Below are 16,501 nucleotides of genomic sequence, written 5' to 3' on the forward strand. Positions count from 1 at the left end.
GGTAGCGAGGCGGAGAGGTTTAGGGAGGGAATTCCAGAGCTTAGGGCCCCAGCAGCTGAAGGCATGGCAAGAGGCCGGAATTGGAGGAGTGCAGAGATCTCGGGGGGTTGTGGGGCTGGAGGAGATTACAGAGTTAGGGAGGGGGTGAGGCCATGGAGGGATTTGAACACCAGGATGAGAATTTTAAAATCGAGGCGTTGCCGGACCAGGAGCCACTGTAGGTCAGCAAACACAGGGGGTGATGGGCGACGGGCACTTGGTGCGAGCTAGGACACGGGGCAGAAGAGTCAGTCTTCACACTTTCACGCTAATATTTTGAAATGACACACTAAAGGTGGGGATTCCGACAATGCCCCCGGCTGTTACATCAGCCTCAAAACTGGAACTGACGGACTACAGCACGAGTTCAACAAATGCTTTCACTTATACTCATCTTGCTGTTCACCTACCTCACCTTCTCTTGGTCCAAACTTCGGATTGTAAATGAAAAAGCTCAACAGCGAGGGAGGAAATTGCTTTTCTTGTGCTGTTGTCATCCTGGGGCTGAACAGAAAGAAAAAAGGACAAAAGGACGTAAGTGTTCCGTTCATCCAAAGCCTGTTGGCAGTTCAATGCCGTCTGCATCAGCATTTGATAATGAGCTAAGGCAATGTAAACAAGCCGCTCATTCGTACAAAAATCCCGTCGTTGTTGTGAAGTGCTTGCACCAGTATCAATACGTTCTAATCTGTTACCTCAAACTGCTCCCACCACCAGTGACAGACCAGTAACCAACAGTGCTACACCAGCTCAAATTAGTCCCGACAGGTACAACCCATGTTTGGAAGGACGCAATCTATTGATGTACTGCCAGGTGTTTCAAATCCACTACTAAAACTTCTCAGACCCACCAGTGTCTCAGTGGCAACATGGATAATAGAACATTTAAAAGTTGATACAATAAGATACATAGAATTGAAAAGCAGAGAGGTTATGTTAAACTTGTATAGAACCCTGGTTAGACCACAATAACAACAGAAAATGCTGGAAAAACTCAGCAGGCCAGGCAACATCCGTGGAGAGAAAAAAAAGTCATTGTTTCGGGTGAAAACCCCTTTGTCAAGACTAAAGAAGCACAGGAAATGAAATGGATTAAGAGGCCAGGCTGGGAGAGAAATTGAAAGTAATGATGAACAAGGTTGACGAGCCAAACGGAGATCCCGTCGAAGAGAAGAGCAGAACTTCTTCAAGGTAGGCATTCCTAGAAGAGGTGTGGCAGTGAACCAAACACACACTGAGTACTGTGAGCAGTTCTGGTCTCCATATTGTAAAAAGGATATAGAGACACTGGTGAAGGTGCAAAAAAGATTGACTAGAATGTTACCAGAATTGAGGTTATATCCATCAGGAAAGATTGAACAGGCTGAGGCTCTTTGCTCTAGAAAAACAATGAGGGGTGACCTGATGGAGGTCTTTAAGATTATGAAAAGGTTTGATAGGGTAGAAGTAGAGAAGATGTTTCCACTTGCAGGCGAGACCAGAACTAGGGGCCATCAATATAAGATAGCCACTAATAAATCCAATAGGGGATTCAGGAGAAACTTATTTATCCAGAGAGTGGTGAGAATGTGGAACTCGCTGCCACAGGGAGTGGTTGAGCCAAATACCATGGATACATTTAAGGGGAAGCTAGATAAACACATGGGGGAAGGTAGGAATAGAAGGATATGCTGATGGGGTGAGATGAAGAGGGGTGAGAGGAGGCTCAAGTGGAGCATAAACGCCAGCATAGACTAGTATAATGCCTCTATATCCCTTTTATAATATGGAGCGCAGAACTGCGCACAGTACTCCACATGTGGTCTAACCAAGGTTCTATACAAGTTTAGCATAACTTCCCTGCTTTTCAATTCTATCCCTCTAGAAATGAACCCCAGTGCTTGGTTTGCTTTTGTTTTTAAATGTCCTTATTAACCTGCGCCGCTAGTTTTAGTGATTTGTGTATCTGTTCCTCTACCCCATTTAGACTCTTATTATCCAAGCAGTGTGTGGCCTCCTTATTTTTAAAACACTATTACATCTTTTTGTTATATATAAATGTAATTGCCTGCTCTTGTGCTGTACAGTAGGAATGAGCAGAACACACTTGAAGATTTGCCACTGTATATATTATTAATTGTGTGCAATCATCATCAATGTCACTGACAACCACTAACATTTATACTGTATATTGGTTTACAAGTCTTAATGCTACAGGTATCTTATTTCAGTTCATCAGCCAGGTGTCCTGATTGACGGTATTTATTAGGAATGAGGGAAAGGTCCAGATGTGAAAGTGCATTAAAGAATTCCAGCTCTTTGATACGATCACTTTGCACCTAGTGTCACATTAAACACAAAGCAATTGCAGGACTTAACCTTAGAATTTAAAAATATTTATAGTTTTAACAACATTTTCCTACCCCCTTCTCACACCTGCCAACTCATCAGGGATTGAACCTGAATTTAAAATTCTCATCTGCATGTTCAAATCCCTCCCTATCTCCGTAGCCTCCTCCAGCCCTACAACCCTCCGAGATCTCTGCACTCCTCCAATTCTGGCCTCTTGCGCATCCCCGATTTCCAAGCTCTGGAATTCGCTCCCTAAATCTCTCCGTCTCACTCTCCTTCTTTAAGACGCTCCATAAAACCTACCTCACCCATCCAAATGTGAGCCTTGTTGGCTCGGTGTTAACGTTTGTCTGGTAACGCTCCTGTGAAGCGCCTTGGGACATTTTACTACATTAAAGGCACTGTATAAATGCAAGTTGTTGTTGATGTACTTATGCATTGAGCCAGTGGGGCTACCCTCCCCTCTACATTTTAATTGTGCACTTGTTTGTGTGAGCAAAAGAATAACTGGCTTCGAAAATTACCTTATCATCAACATTAGCGGTGTTTTGATTCAAGACGTTTCTCGGTCTTGGTGCTGAAGCACATTACTCAAGTCTCAGACAACCATCTGCTGAGAAAGAGAGAGAAATGTCAGACCAATCGCTATACTCCCCAATGCTTCTCATCATCAAAGTCCTGAGTGGTTTAGCAGGTCTGCAAGTCGGAAGCACAACCACTTCAGGAAGAGTTGGTGGCAGCGAGGGCAGCAGCAAGGTTTGGAGTGGGTGGGGGAGGGGAGACAAGACTAAACCGGGCGGTAATGCACATTGTCACGACAATCGAGAGTGCCAACACTCTTACATACGGTACAGGTGTCAGCCATGGCTCAGTGGGTAGCGACTCGCCTCTAAGACAGAAGGTTGTGGGTTCAAGTCCCACTCCAGAGACTTCAGCACGTAATTCAGGTTGACACTCCAGTGCAGTGCTGAGGGAGTGCTGCACTGTCGGAGGTGCCGTCTTTCGGATGAGACGTTAAGCCGAGGCCCCGTCTGCTCTCTCAGATGGACATTAAAGATCTCACGGCACTATTTAGACGAGCAGGGGAGTTATCCCCGGTGTCCTGGCCAATATTTATTCCTGAACCAACATCACGAAAACAAAACATATTATCTGGTCATTATCTCATTACTGTTTATGGGAGCTTGCTGTGCGCAAAGTGGTTGCCGCGTTTCCTACATTATTACGACAGTGACTACACTTCAAAAGCACTTCATTGGCTGTAAAGCGCTTTGGGACATCCTGAGGTCGTGAAAGGCGCTGTAGAAATACAAGTCTTTCTTTCTTCTCTTTAATACCATAGGTACAGAAATGAAGACAAATGCAATCCCCGCCCTATTATAACACGCGTGTTGGTGTTAACGCAATTTGCCCGCTATATGTGTTGGACGGTGTATCGTCTTTTAGAGACACCGAGAGCGAGCGGGAACAGAGAAGGAATGCCTGACGGGATTCTGATTCCGTCCTCCGCGATTATTGTTAACAAAATTTAACATGGAGAAGGGAAGAAGGAATGCCTGACGGGATTCTGATTCCGTCCTCCGCGATTATTGTTAACAAAATTTAACATGGAGAAGGGATTAACAGACGGTTTGTTTGGGATTTAAACCAAGGGTTTATCCAATGTTCCCAAATTACTGGCTGAAGAATTGGGAGCTGGTGAAATGCATGAGGGAATGGGATTTCTTAAATCCCTGCAGCAATGATTGGTAGCTGAGCAACGGGTCGGATTCTAGTTCACAACGGGTGATTGTTAACACGCAGATCAATCGTAGACTCAAAACAGACACAATGGTCCATTGAGGGATTGAAATACAAATATAGTAACAAGGTGCAAAGAACTTATTTAACTGCCCGAAATAGCCGGTGAACTTAATGAGTTATAAACGGTGCCTTTGTAATGGAGTCCTATGGTAATGGCAAATGGTTAGCGCCACTCTAGGGCTGTGAAGTCGATTTATTTTAGGCATCTCTGTAATCTCCTCCAGCCCTACAGCCCTCCGAGATCTCTGCGCTCCTCCAATTCTGGCCTCTTGCGTAACTAGCAGAATAGATAAGGGGGAACCAGTGGATGTAGTGTATTTGGATTTTCAGGAGGCATTCGATAAGGTGCCACACAAGAGGTTATTAAACAAAATTAGGGCTCATGGGATTGGGGGTTGATTAACGGACAGAAAACAGAGAGAGTAGGAAAAAACGGGTCATTTTCGGGTTGGCAGGCTGTAACTAGTGGGGTACCACAAGGATCAGTTCTTGGGCCTCAGCTATTCACAATCTATATCAATGATTTGGATGAGGAAACCAAATGTAATATATCTAAGTTTGCTGATGATACAAAGCTGGGTGGGAATGTAAGCTGTGAGGAGGATGCAAAGAGGTTTCAAGGGGATATAAACAGGCTAAGTGAGTGGGCGAGAACATGGCAAATGGAATATAATGTGGAGAAATGAGAAGTTATCCACTTTGGTTGGAAAAATAGAAAAGCAGAGTATTTTTTAAATGGTGAGAGATTGGGAAATGTTGGTGTTCAGAGGGACCTGGGTGTCCTTGTACATGAATCACTGAAAGTTAACAAGCAGGTACAGCAAGCAATTAGGAAAGCAAATGGTATGTTGGCCTTTATTACAAGAGGATTTGAGTATAAGAGTAAAGACGTCTTACTGCAATTATATAGGACCCTGGTGAGACCACACCTGGAGTGCAATAAAGGTTCACCAGACTGGTTCCTGGGATGGAGGGAGTGTCCTATGAGGAGAGATTGAGTAGACTAGGCCTATATTTTCTAGAGTTTAGAATAATGAGAGATGATCTCATTGAAACATACAAAATTCTTACAGGGCTTGACAGGGTAGATACAGGGAGGATGTTTCCCCTGGCTGGGGAGTCTAGAACCAGGGGTCACAGTCTCAGAATAAGGGGTCGGCCATTTAGGGCTGAGATGAGGAGAAATTTCTTCATTCAGAGGGTGGTGAATCTTTGGAATTCTCTACCCCAGAGGGCTGTGGAGGCTCAGTCGTTGAGTATATTCAAGACAGAGATCGATAGATTTTTGGATATTATGGGAATCAAGGAATATGGGGATAGTGCAGGAAAGCGGAGTTGAGGCCAAGATCAGATCAGCCATGATCTTATTGAATGGCAGAGCAGGCTCGAGGGGCCAAATGGCCGACTCCTGCTCCTGTTTCTTATGTTCTTATCCCCGATTTATCGCTCCACCATTGGCGGCTGTGCCTTCAGCTGTCTAGCCCCTAAACTCTGGAATTCCCTCCGTAAACCTTTCCAACTCTCTCTCCCCCCCCCCCTTTAAGATGCTCCTTAAAACCTACCTCTTGGTTTACTTGTCCAATACCTCCTCAGGTGGCTCGGTGTTAAATTCTGTCTGATATCGCTCCTGTGAAGTGCCTTGGGACGTTTTACTCCGTTAAAGGTGTCATATTAATGCAAGTTGTTGTTGTACCTCACCGCTTCTCCCAAAGCACTTTGCTGCCAGTGGATTACATTTAAAGTGCAGCCAATTTGCACGCAGCAAGGCCTCACTAACAGCAGTTGACTGAATGAGCAGTTAATCTGTTTTTCGTGGTATTGGTTGAGGGAAGAATGTTGGCCGGGACATTGGGACAACTTCCCCTGCGGGACTTTGACTGGGAGAGGACTTGGCAGCAAAGTGCTGGATCAGCCAAGGGTCTGCAACAGCTAGAGGTGGGGATCCCAGTGAGACCCTGTACCTCGCTGCTGCAAAACCACTTTGAATGGGAAAATTATACACAAATCCAGGACACGGATTTAGATGCAGATGGAATGAACTGAGAATTTTGAGCTCCTTACTGAATATAATGAGACTGATCCGAAACACAGCCTGCCTGTAGCGACTCTCAATCCTGCCATGAAGATCGGAGGCTGCATTAGGAGATTGCTGCTTAGTTGCAAGCACAATAATTACTAACAGCTTTCAGTCTGGACTGGAATACTTTTCAAAACCAATCCGTTCTAAATGGATTTCCTGGGGTGGTGCTGAATGATACAGACCAGGGCGGAACCAGTTTTGAGCCCCGGTCTATGCTGAATGAAATGGCCTAAGCCAAGGGCAATAGTGGGAATGTTACAATCGGTCTCAGTGCCCCTAGGCTGGAGAAGGGGGGAGAAACGAATCAACCAGAGTCCCTGCTCCTGATCGTTATCTAGTCACAGGTGCCAGGGCAGACCAAACTCAGACTGCCTCTAAACGTAAACATCAAGCATGGTACCCCTGAGTAATAGGAATAGTACCGTATTAAGGAATAAAGACTTGCATTTATATAGCACCTTTCACAATCTCAGGACCAATGAAGTACTTTTGAAGTGTCGTCACTGTTGTAATGTAGAAAATGCAGCAACCAATTTGCGCACAGTAAGCTCCCACAAACAGCAATGACATACTGACCAGATCATCTGTTTTAGTGATGTTGGTTGAGGGATTAAATATTGGCCAGGACACTGGGGAGAATGTTAGGTCCGTGATTCTGAGAGTATGATGTTTTTCAATAACCACACGGATGCTGTAACTGAACAATCAACAGGTATTTACTGGAGTAGGGTAATCTCAAGACTGGGGTACAGAGGCATGCTCAAGGCTTATATACAGGTGTGGTCACTGCCGGTACTACAGTATACAGGAGCTGTAAAAGTAGTTCTCTCTTAAAGGTACATACGCTGCAGAGAACTCCCCTGCTCTTCTTTAAAACAGTGGCCATAGGATCTTTTACATTCACCCGAGAGGGCAGACGGGGCCTCAGTTTAATGTCTCATCCAAAAGACGGCACCTCCAACAGTGCAGCACTCCCTCAGCACTGCACGTGTCAGCCTAGATTTTTGTGCTCGAGTCTCTGGAGTGGGACATGGACTCAGAGGAGAGAGTGTGGCCCACTGAGCCACGGCTGACGCATAGAGCCCCTTCCTATTCTGCTTATCTGGTTATTTATCTCATTGCTGTTTGTGGGACCTTGCTGTGTGCGAATTGGCAGCCGCATTTTTTTTGCATTACAGCAGTGACTGCACTTCAAAAATGTAATTAATTGGCTATGAAGCGCTTTGGGGTGTCCTGAGTCTGCGAAAGGTGCAATATAAATGCAAACTTTTTCTCATACTCCAACCTCTAGAACGCCAAGCGGCAAATATTTGACACAACTGGAAAATAAATACATCTCTAAGCAAGTAACAAAAACATATAGCACCTTTAACGTAGAAAAAAACCAACCCATGGCACTTCACAGGAGTGTTAATCAGACAAAAACAGACACGGCCATAACATAGATCGCTCTAGGACATGCACTAACAAGCTCAAGGTTAACAGATGCACTAACAAGCTCAAGGTTAACAGCCCCACCAACAATTAATATGCTCAAAAATACAACAACTGGTCATAAACTTAATATAATCTTAGGTGTTAAGAACACACAGGACCTACTTATCTGTACAAGTTCAGTACTGTTTCTTCTGATGTGCACAGCTCAGTTATTAAATCATACATATTTATTAAAAACAAAATCTTGGCCAAAGGTTCTTTTTAATGAAAATAAAATTTTAAAAGTACTTTTTTTTGTCTTCCCCCAGGTTGTTGTGTGATTTGGGTTGTAGGCCTCATTTGGAACCAGGCTAAATTTGAAATCCACCCCAGCTACTGTGCACCATGGCTGGGCTAGTTTCCTCCCCCACTAGAATTTAATCTTAGTTGGAGACTTGTACAGCTCTCCACTATATACAAGACAAGCAACAATCTATTACTTTTAAAATGTAAAATTATATATAAATAAAATGGAACATTTTACTGACATGCACATTAGAAAAATATCCAGGCCTCACATTTCCAGCCAGTCTAAATTTGATCAGTCCCCCAGTCACAGTGCCTGTTGCCTGGGACACTGCTCACAGATGGCTCAGTCAGAAAGCTGAGGCCTAGAACACTACACAAACCAACCAGGAATCCCACATGTAAAGCTTCGATAATGTAGGTTTTCTTTTTCCTGCAGTCAATTAAAATATATATTTTTAAATACCTTTTTTGTTTGTCACTGTGTTTCGAGCTTAAAGTCCTGCAGCATTTACTATCCTGAATACTGGAGAGTGTCTGTGGAACTCTACAGCACCACATACTGGTTAGGGAAATATTTCTGCCTCTCCAAAGGCTTGCTCACATAAAAATTTACCTGGGTTTAGCCAAATTGGTTTTGCCTTCATTCACATGTTTTTGAACAGAAGACTGTTTTAACATTTCTTTAAATTTCAAAAAGCAAAGTGTTTCAGTGTAAGTTTCCCTTCAGGCGGTATTTCCTCCTAGAAAGAAAGACTTGCATATTTATATAGCGCCTTTCACAACCTCCCAAAGCACTTTACAGCCAATGAAGTACCTGCTGAAGTGTGGTCACTGTTGTAATGTAGGAAACTCTGCAGCCAATTTGCACACAGCAAGCTCCCATTAACAACAATGTGATAATGACCAGATCACCTGTTTTAATGAATGTTGGTTACAGGAATAAATATTGGCCCCAGGAAGAACTCTCCTTTGAAACAATGCATGAGATCTTTTACATCCACCTGAGAGGGCAGACAGGGCCTCAGTTGAACATTTCATCTGAAAGACAGACATCTCTGACACTGCAGCACTCCCTATGTATTGCACTGGAGTGTCAGCCTAGAAGGAGGCTCAAGTCTCCGGAGTGGAGCTTGAACCTATAACCTTCATGACTTAGCCAAGGGGCATTACCAACTGAGCCAAAGCTGACGCCTAGAGTGCCTTAGGCACATTATTGCAGCCTTTTTATTTTAATACCCTGCCTCATTTGTCTCTCCTGCTCGCGCTCAGTTCAGCTTCCATACAGTTCCATTGATGAGCCTGCATAGCTGTACTTTGCCCAGGAGACAATTTTCACCTGACCTTGGAGAGTCGGGGCTGACAAAGGGCGGAACTTTCAAATTAGGCATTTTTCCCTTCCCTTTAATTTCTGCCAACGCAAAGTAAAATCAGGCAGGGCGTCTAATGGGCGCCAATCCATTAGGACCAGTATTTCACCCATCTCCATCCAAGGTATTCAACTGTGGAGGGCATCGCTGGTCCTGTCCTCATCTGATGTCCACGTGCACAAACATTCAATGGATCACGATCAGACACAGAAACCCTAGCTGATCTCTCCCCCTCCTCCTCCTCCTCATTCCCCAGCCCAGTTGCGCTGAGGCTACCGTCACATCCCTATCACTGCAACCCTGCAACCCTGCTGATCGGTATCGCTCAGTTTGACACAGTAATTGCATCAACTAAGCCATTAGGGGCCAGCTTATCATAGAATCACAGAATCATACAGCACAGAAGGAGGCCATTCAGCCCATCGTACCTGTGTCGGCTCTTTGAAAGAGCTATCCAATTAGTCTCACTGACCTGCTCTTTCCCCATAGCCCTGCAAATTTTTCCCCTTCAAGCTTCTTTTATTAAAAAGTCCATGTTTCGAATCAACCCTCCTTATAACATACAAAACCTGGCAGCATTTTTCATCTCTGTTCCAACAGCCCATTATAGCTGAGGTCTCTTGGTCCTTTTTGATATCAAGCTCCTCGGGCACGTTAGGCCCTTTCTGATAAGATATTATACAATATTTTTAATAACAATTTTTTTTTTTTTAATTTTCAACAAAGACTAATAATTTTTTCTTAACTACAGTCAACTCTGGTTCACATCTTCCATCATCCATAAACTTGAACTCATCGAAATCTGCAACCCGTACCCTAACTCACACAGCCGTTCACCCATCACCCCTGTGCTCACTGACCTACATTGGCTCCCAGTTCCCCACGCCTCAAATTTAAAATTCTCACCCTTGTGTTCAAATCTCTCCATGATCTCACCCCTCCCTATCTCTGTAACCTCCTCCAGCCCTACAACCTGCCAAGATCTTTGTTCTTCTAACTCTGGCTTCTTGCGCATCCCACACTTCCTTCGTTTCACCATTGGCGGCTGTGCTTTCAGCTGTCCAGGCCACAACCTCTGAAATTCCCCCCCTAAACCTCTCCACCTCTCTCGCTCCTCCTTTAAGACGCTCCTTAAAACCTACCTCTTTGACCGAACTTTTGGCACCTGTCCTAATGTCTCTTTCTTTGGCTCGGTGTCAATGTTTTCGTCTGATTACGCTCCTGTGAAGCGCATATAAATATTGATTGGGAAACAAGACCTTTGACCAAAAAAACATTTTTTTTTATTCGTTCATGGGATGTGGGCATCGCTGGCAAAGCCCGCATTTTATTGCCCATTCCTAATTGCCTTTGAGAAGGTGGTGGCGAGCCGCCTTCTTGAACCGCTGCAGTCCGTGTGGTGAAGGTACTCCCACAGTGCTGTTAGGGAGGGAGTTCCAGGATTTTGACCCAGTGACGAAGAAGGAATGGCGATATACTTCCAAGTCAGGATGGTGAGTGACTTGGAGGTGGTGGTGTTCCCATGCGCCTGCTGCTCTTGTCCTTCTAGGTGGAAGAGGTCGCGGGTTTGGGAGGTGCTGCCGAAGAAGCCTTGGCGAGTTGCTGCAGTGCATCTGTAGATGGTACATACTGCAGCCACGGTAGGCCGGTGGTGGAGGGAGTGAATGTTTAAGGTGGTGGATGGGGTTCCAATCAAGCGGGCTGCTTTGTCCTGGATGATGTCAAGCTTCTTGAGTGTTGTTGGAGCTGCACTCATCCAGGCAAGTGGAGAGTATTCCATCACACTCCTGACTGGTGCCTTGTAGTTGGTGGAAAGGCTTTGAGGAGTCAGGAGGTGAGACACTCGCCGCAGAATACCCAACCTCTGACCTGCTCTTGTTGCCACAGTATTTACATTGCATTGCTGGCTACTGTAAAATATCTGGCTTTTGGCAGAAGATTTATACATAAGGGAATGTAAGAAACTATGGAACAAGCTAACACCATTTTTCTCTGAAGCCTCCTTCCCAATAGATCATTTACAATTTCCCCTATCATGGGGTCTACCCAACGAACAGTCTCTCCTGAGGTGAATGTCACAGGCAAGAATTCCAACAGGATAAAAGATCTGTGAAATCTAATGAAACTCCGTACTGTTGATCTAAAGTTACAAACCACGTTATTTTACTTTAGCCAGCTGTCTTACACAGATGATATTTTTGACCATTCCAACAGCATTTAGTCATCTGTGTTTATCTAGCCTTCAATGTAGAGAGTCTAGTGAGTCCTACAGAGAGGGGAGCTTCAACTTTGAACAACGCTTTCACTAGGTAGGTGTTAGAATAAGGATAAACTAATTACAGTGATTAACTATTAACACTGTCTTCTCCATAGCACATATCTTTAACCAATAAGTGATGTCCAAAATGGCAGACACAGCCAATTGACATCAAACGGTGACATCTGTAAAATAATTCTGGAGCAAGACAAGACAACAGCAGAGATGAAAAGTGATGAGTGAAACTGAAGAACTTGGCTAAGTGTAAATTTATTTAAACGGGACAATTTAGTAAATAAAATTCCATTTCAGGCCAACATTGCTTTTTGTTGGAGACAAAAATGTTTTAAGTCCATTTGTTCAATGATATCCAATCATGCAAAACCATTTTGATATCTCTGTTGACAGTCCTGTATAAGAAAACTATATCTTAATTTAAATATTGAAAGAAGTCCCTCATACATTGTATCAGCATCATGCTTATTGTTCACATATCAAATCCATCCCTGCATAGTTATCCTTCCCCCTTCCCCAAATTATCTCCCTTTGGACTTCATACAGTTAACTTGGATGATGTGCTTACCAGTGGTTAGATGTACTGCTTGATGTGACCAGGAAGATCCCAAGTTCAACCTCTGGATTGTGTTGAGTTCGCTGATTTAAGCAGGCACTACACCTGGCCTAAGTAACCCCAGACTAAGGAGAGGAACAATCAGTCTGATTGCAATCCAATGACTCTTGCTGGAGAACTTGATCATAGAAACATAGAAACATAGAAGATAGGAACAGGAGTAGGCCATTCGGCCCCTCGAGCCTGCTCCGCCATTTAATGAGATCATGGCTGATCATCCAAATTCAGTACCCTGTCCCTGCTTTCTCCCCATATCCCTTGATCCCTTTAGCCTTAAGAAATATATCTAACTCCTTCTTGAATATATTTAATGAATTGGCCTCAACTGCCTTCTGTGGTAGAGAATTCCACAGGTTCACCACTCTCTGGGTGAAGAAATTCCTCCTCATCTCTGTCCTAAATGGCTTACCCCTTATCCTTAGACTGTGACCCCTGGTTCTGGACTCCCCTGTCATCGGGAACATCTTTCCTGCATCTAGTCTGTCTAGTCCTGTTAGAATTTTATAAGTTTCAATGAGATCCCCTCTCATTCTTCTAAACTCCAGCAAATAGAAGCCTAATCGACCCAAACTCTCCTCATACGTCATTCCTGCCATCATCTATGTTACTGGTCTCAAGTGTATCAGCCACAAGCTTTTGCCAGAGATGATTAACTCTCTTGTGCCTGTGAAGTTTGCTACATTTCAATGTGACTTTTGATACATGACCTTGGATTTCAGATGACTTTTCTGTAGATACCTGATTTGAACAGCTTCAGCTTATCCAGAGGTTTGGCACATGGACTCTACGCTTCACAAGAGAAGGGGTAAGCATTTAGCCCTGATACTGAAAACCAATTTGCTTGTCTTCTTCCAGTTTTTGGACCCTGTTGGGTGTTTGGAGATAATATTGGATTTGTATTTCTGACAGACTGATTACTGGATCTTGTCAAACCTGGACCTGGCATTGAGACAAAAGCAAAATACTGCAGATGCTGGAAATCTGAAGTAAAAACAGGAAATGCTGGAAATACTCAGCCGGTCAGGCAGCATCTGTGGAAAGAGAAACAGAGTTAGCGTTTCAGGTCGATGACCGTTGGAAGATCATCAGAACTGAAATGTTAACCTTGTCATTGAGATGTTCACTTCCTCATCCATTCCATGGTTTGATCTTCCCCATTTACCAAAGCATTTTTTGCTTTTTTGGCTGATGTTAAGTCACGTCGTTCACCAAACTATGGCTCTGAGTGTTTAGCTGTGTAGGTGGTGTACGACCTTCCCAGTCTGAGTTCACTCGATGCCTGAGTCTTTAGGCTGAAAGTAGGGATGCCGATCTGAGGTAACAACTTGATGCTTGAGGCCATTTCTCCCGGCTCGGCAACACACCCAGACCCTGTTGCTTGGTATTTCTTTCAGGTTATCAGTGAAAGGCCACTGGATGAAGACCGGGGAGTGGAGAGAGGTGCCAAATTGTTGCTGTTTACAGGCGATTAAACAGGGATCTAAACTTTAGTCTCAAATTTTAAATTGCTGGGATTTGTGTAAATAATCATCACAGAATGCTCATTCCCATGCTAACATCAAGCACATTTGTACTTTTTAAGCACAGGCTTTTGTTGACTTGGAATGAGTGTATAGATAGATAGAACTTGCATTTCTACAGCATCTTTCATGGCCTCAGATATCCCCAAGTGCTTTAATGGTCAATGAAGTACTTTTAAAGTGTAGTCACTATCACAATGTAGGCAACGTGGCAGCCAATTAACACATAGCAAGATACCACAAACAGCAATGAGACAAATTACCAAATGAATCTGTGTTTGATGTTGGTTGAGGGATAAATATTGGCCAGGACACCGGGGTGAACTCCCCAGCTCTTTGAAATAGCACCATGGGATCTTTTACGTCCACCTGAGAGAGCAGACGGGGCCTTGGTTTAACGTCTCATCCGAAAGACGGCAGCACTCCCTCAGTAATGAGTGTACGGGCAACAGCAGGAGCAGTATTCCGGTTGTGTATTTAGGATACGTTCCATTCAGGAAACATGAAACAACAACAACAAGTTGCATTTATACAGCACCTTTAATGTAGTAAAACAACCGATGGCACTTCACAGGAGCATTATTAGACAAAATTTGACACTGAGTCGCATAAGGAAATAGAATTTAGGACAGGTTACCTAAAGCTTGATCGAAGAGGTAGGTTTTAAGGAGTGACGTAAAGGAGGAGAGGGAGGTAGAGAGGAGGAGAGGTTTAGGCAGGGAATTCCAGAGCTTAGGGCCTAGGCAACAGAAGGCACGGCCGCCAATGGCGGAGCGAAGGAAATCGGGGACGCTCAGGAGGCCAGAATCGAAGGAGCGCAGGGGGTTGTAGGGCTGGAGGAGGTTACAGAGATAGGGAGAGGTGGGACCACAGAGGAATTTGAACACAATGTTGAAAATTTTTTAATGTCACAAACGTTCCCGGTTTACGGTTTTCCGATATAATAAGCTAAATATGAAGTGTTAAAAGAAAAGAAAGACTTGCATTTCTGTAGCGCCTTTCACGACCACCAGACATCTCAAAGCACTTTACAGCCAATGAAGTACTTTTGGAATGTAGTCACTGTTGTAATGTGGGAAACGCGGCAGCCAATTGCGCACAGCAAGCTCCCACAAACAGTAATGTGATAATGCCCAGATAATCTGTTTTTGTTATGTTGATTGAGGGATAAATATTAGCCCCAGGACACCGGGGATAACTCCCCTGCTCTTCTTCGAAATAGTGCCATGGAATCTTTTATGTCCACCTGTGAGAGCAGACGGGGCCTCGGTTTTAACGTGTCATCCGAAAGATGTGTTTTTGTCAGTGCTTCCCCCCCAAACGCCTCTCCACAATAATAATATTTAATGAACTCCTGTAGCAAATGTTAATGAAAAATGCAACAATTTGACTGGACTAGCCAACTAAACAGGTATTGTGCACGCGTCTCTCTTTTTCTGACGCCTAACAAGAAATGGTACAAGAAACTCAACTTGGTTGCTATTAAATGCCAGGAAAACGTTTGTAGTTTTCAAAGGTGCCAAAGGAAACACGGCACAGAAATACAACGTTAAAGCTGTCAAGAAAGTGTGCAGATTCCAGCTACCCCGCAGTTTCCCCTTTCACCCCTTTCACAAGAGCATGGGATCATTGCGTCCACCGGCCTCACTCTCGAATTTGAGATTATATCATTTTCTTTTCTTGTAATAAATCATTAAACAAAGCGAAACCCACAGCTCAGCAACTCGTGTAGTGAAACAATATCGCCCGCATAAACTTTTAAAGCCAGCAAAGCAGGTGAGAAACGGGTATTGTGGTTACTGTTCCTCTCATTGCCCTAATTGTTAGCAAGGCAACACCGCGCTTTCAAACAGGCTCAATGTTATTAGAGAGCACAGCATCAAATGTACCTCCGACTGAAACCTGATTCGCAGGGTCATTGTTCCATGTAAAGGTTTTATCCTGCAATTTTTTCATGACACTTATGTCAACAGAAAATCCCAAGTTTGGAGAGCTATGCAGACTATAAATAAATGCATCTTGCACCTCTGTGGGCTTTTTTTTTCATTTACAAGAAGTTTCACTTTTATTTTTTCAGGAATAACGAACATTTGTAATGAACTCGGAAGTGATGATGTATGTCATGGTGTTCCACAGTTTTGTGTACACAGGGATTCCAGGTGCTATCCAGTGTCCTGTCTTTCAACTCCATGATACAGACTTAAATAAGAATCCTGAGAGTCTGGGTGTGATAGAGACTGTAAGCCAGTACAGCTGGAAGCCAGAATGATGCATGCATGCAAGGTTGATGCAGATGTACAAAGCTTGGGAATGTATTTTTAAAAAGTTTGCAAGGAATTCTCCATTCCCGTTGAATTGCTGGCCGGAATTTTCTGTACCTGGGCGGGGCGGGGCGGGTCGGGTGCGGGCGGTCAGTGTGGTGGGTCGCGACCCCGTTGTTGCTTCCATCCCACTGCAGAAAACGATTTTGCAATAATGGTGCCTATTAACCCCACCCTGCGCATTACCCGGCCCGATTAAATGGTGCGGGTCTGATGATGTCATCCATGATGCGTTTTCAGCCAGGATATTTAAAGGAGCCATGGCCACATTACATTTGAAGGTTCATCTAGGAGTGTGCAGGCCGCATTGTTCCAAACACTTGGAGAGATGGCTGCACAGAGACAGAGGGCTGCACCCAGGTTCTCCAATGACTCCCTCCATATGCTTGTGGAGGGAGTCAGAGCACGCAGGGAGGTCCTCTTCCCT

At 44.2% G+C, this 16,501-nt stretch overlaps 1 protein-coding gene across 5 annotated transcripts in view; it reads right to left on the reverse strand.

Moving 5' to 3' along the window:
- ccz1 (CCZ1 vacuolar protein trafficking and biogenesis associated) overlaps positions 1-8,673 on the reverse strand; it is a 49,202-nt gene extending 40,529 nt beyond the window's left edge. For 2 of the 5 annotated variants that reach the window (XM_086001117.1, XM_086001114.1), the window contains exons 1-3: positions 8,442-8,531; positions 2,895-2,980; positions 450-543 (exon numbers count right to left, since the gene is read on the reverse strand). In XM_086001117.1, the coding sequence (XP_085857243.1) occupies positions 450-543; positions 2,895-2,908 (108 nt within the window). In that variant the 5' untranslated portion in view covers positions 2,909-2,980; positions 8,442-8,531. Of the gene's footprint in view, positions 1-449; positions 544-2,894; positions 2,984-8,441 lie in introns of all 5 variants that reach the window. The other 3 variants (XM_086001115.1, XM_086001113.1, XM_086001116.1) reach the window with 3 other exon arrangements.
- Between the last annotated feature and the right edge of the window lie 7,828 nt (positions 8,674-16,501).

This window comes from Somniosus microcephalus, chromosome 11, assembly GCF_052327205.1.
Source record: "Somniosus microcephalus isolate GS21.2 chromosome 11, FLI_Smic_1.0, whole genome shotgun sequence".
Taxonomy (NCBI): Eukaryota; Metazoa; Chordata; class Chondrichthyes; order Squaliformes; family Somniosidae; genus Somniosus; species Somniosus microcephalus.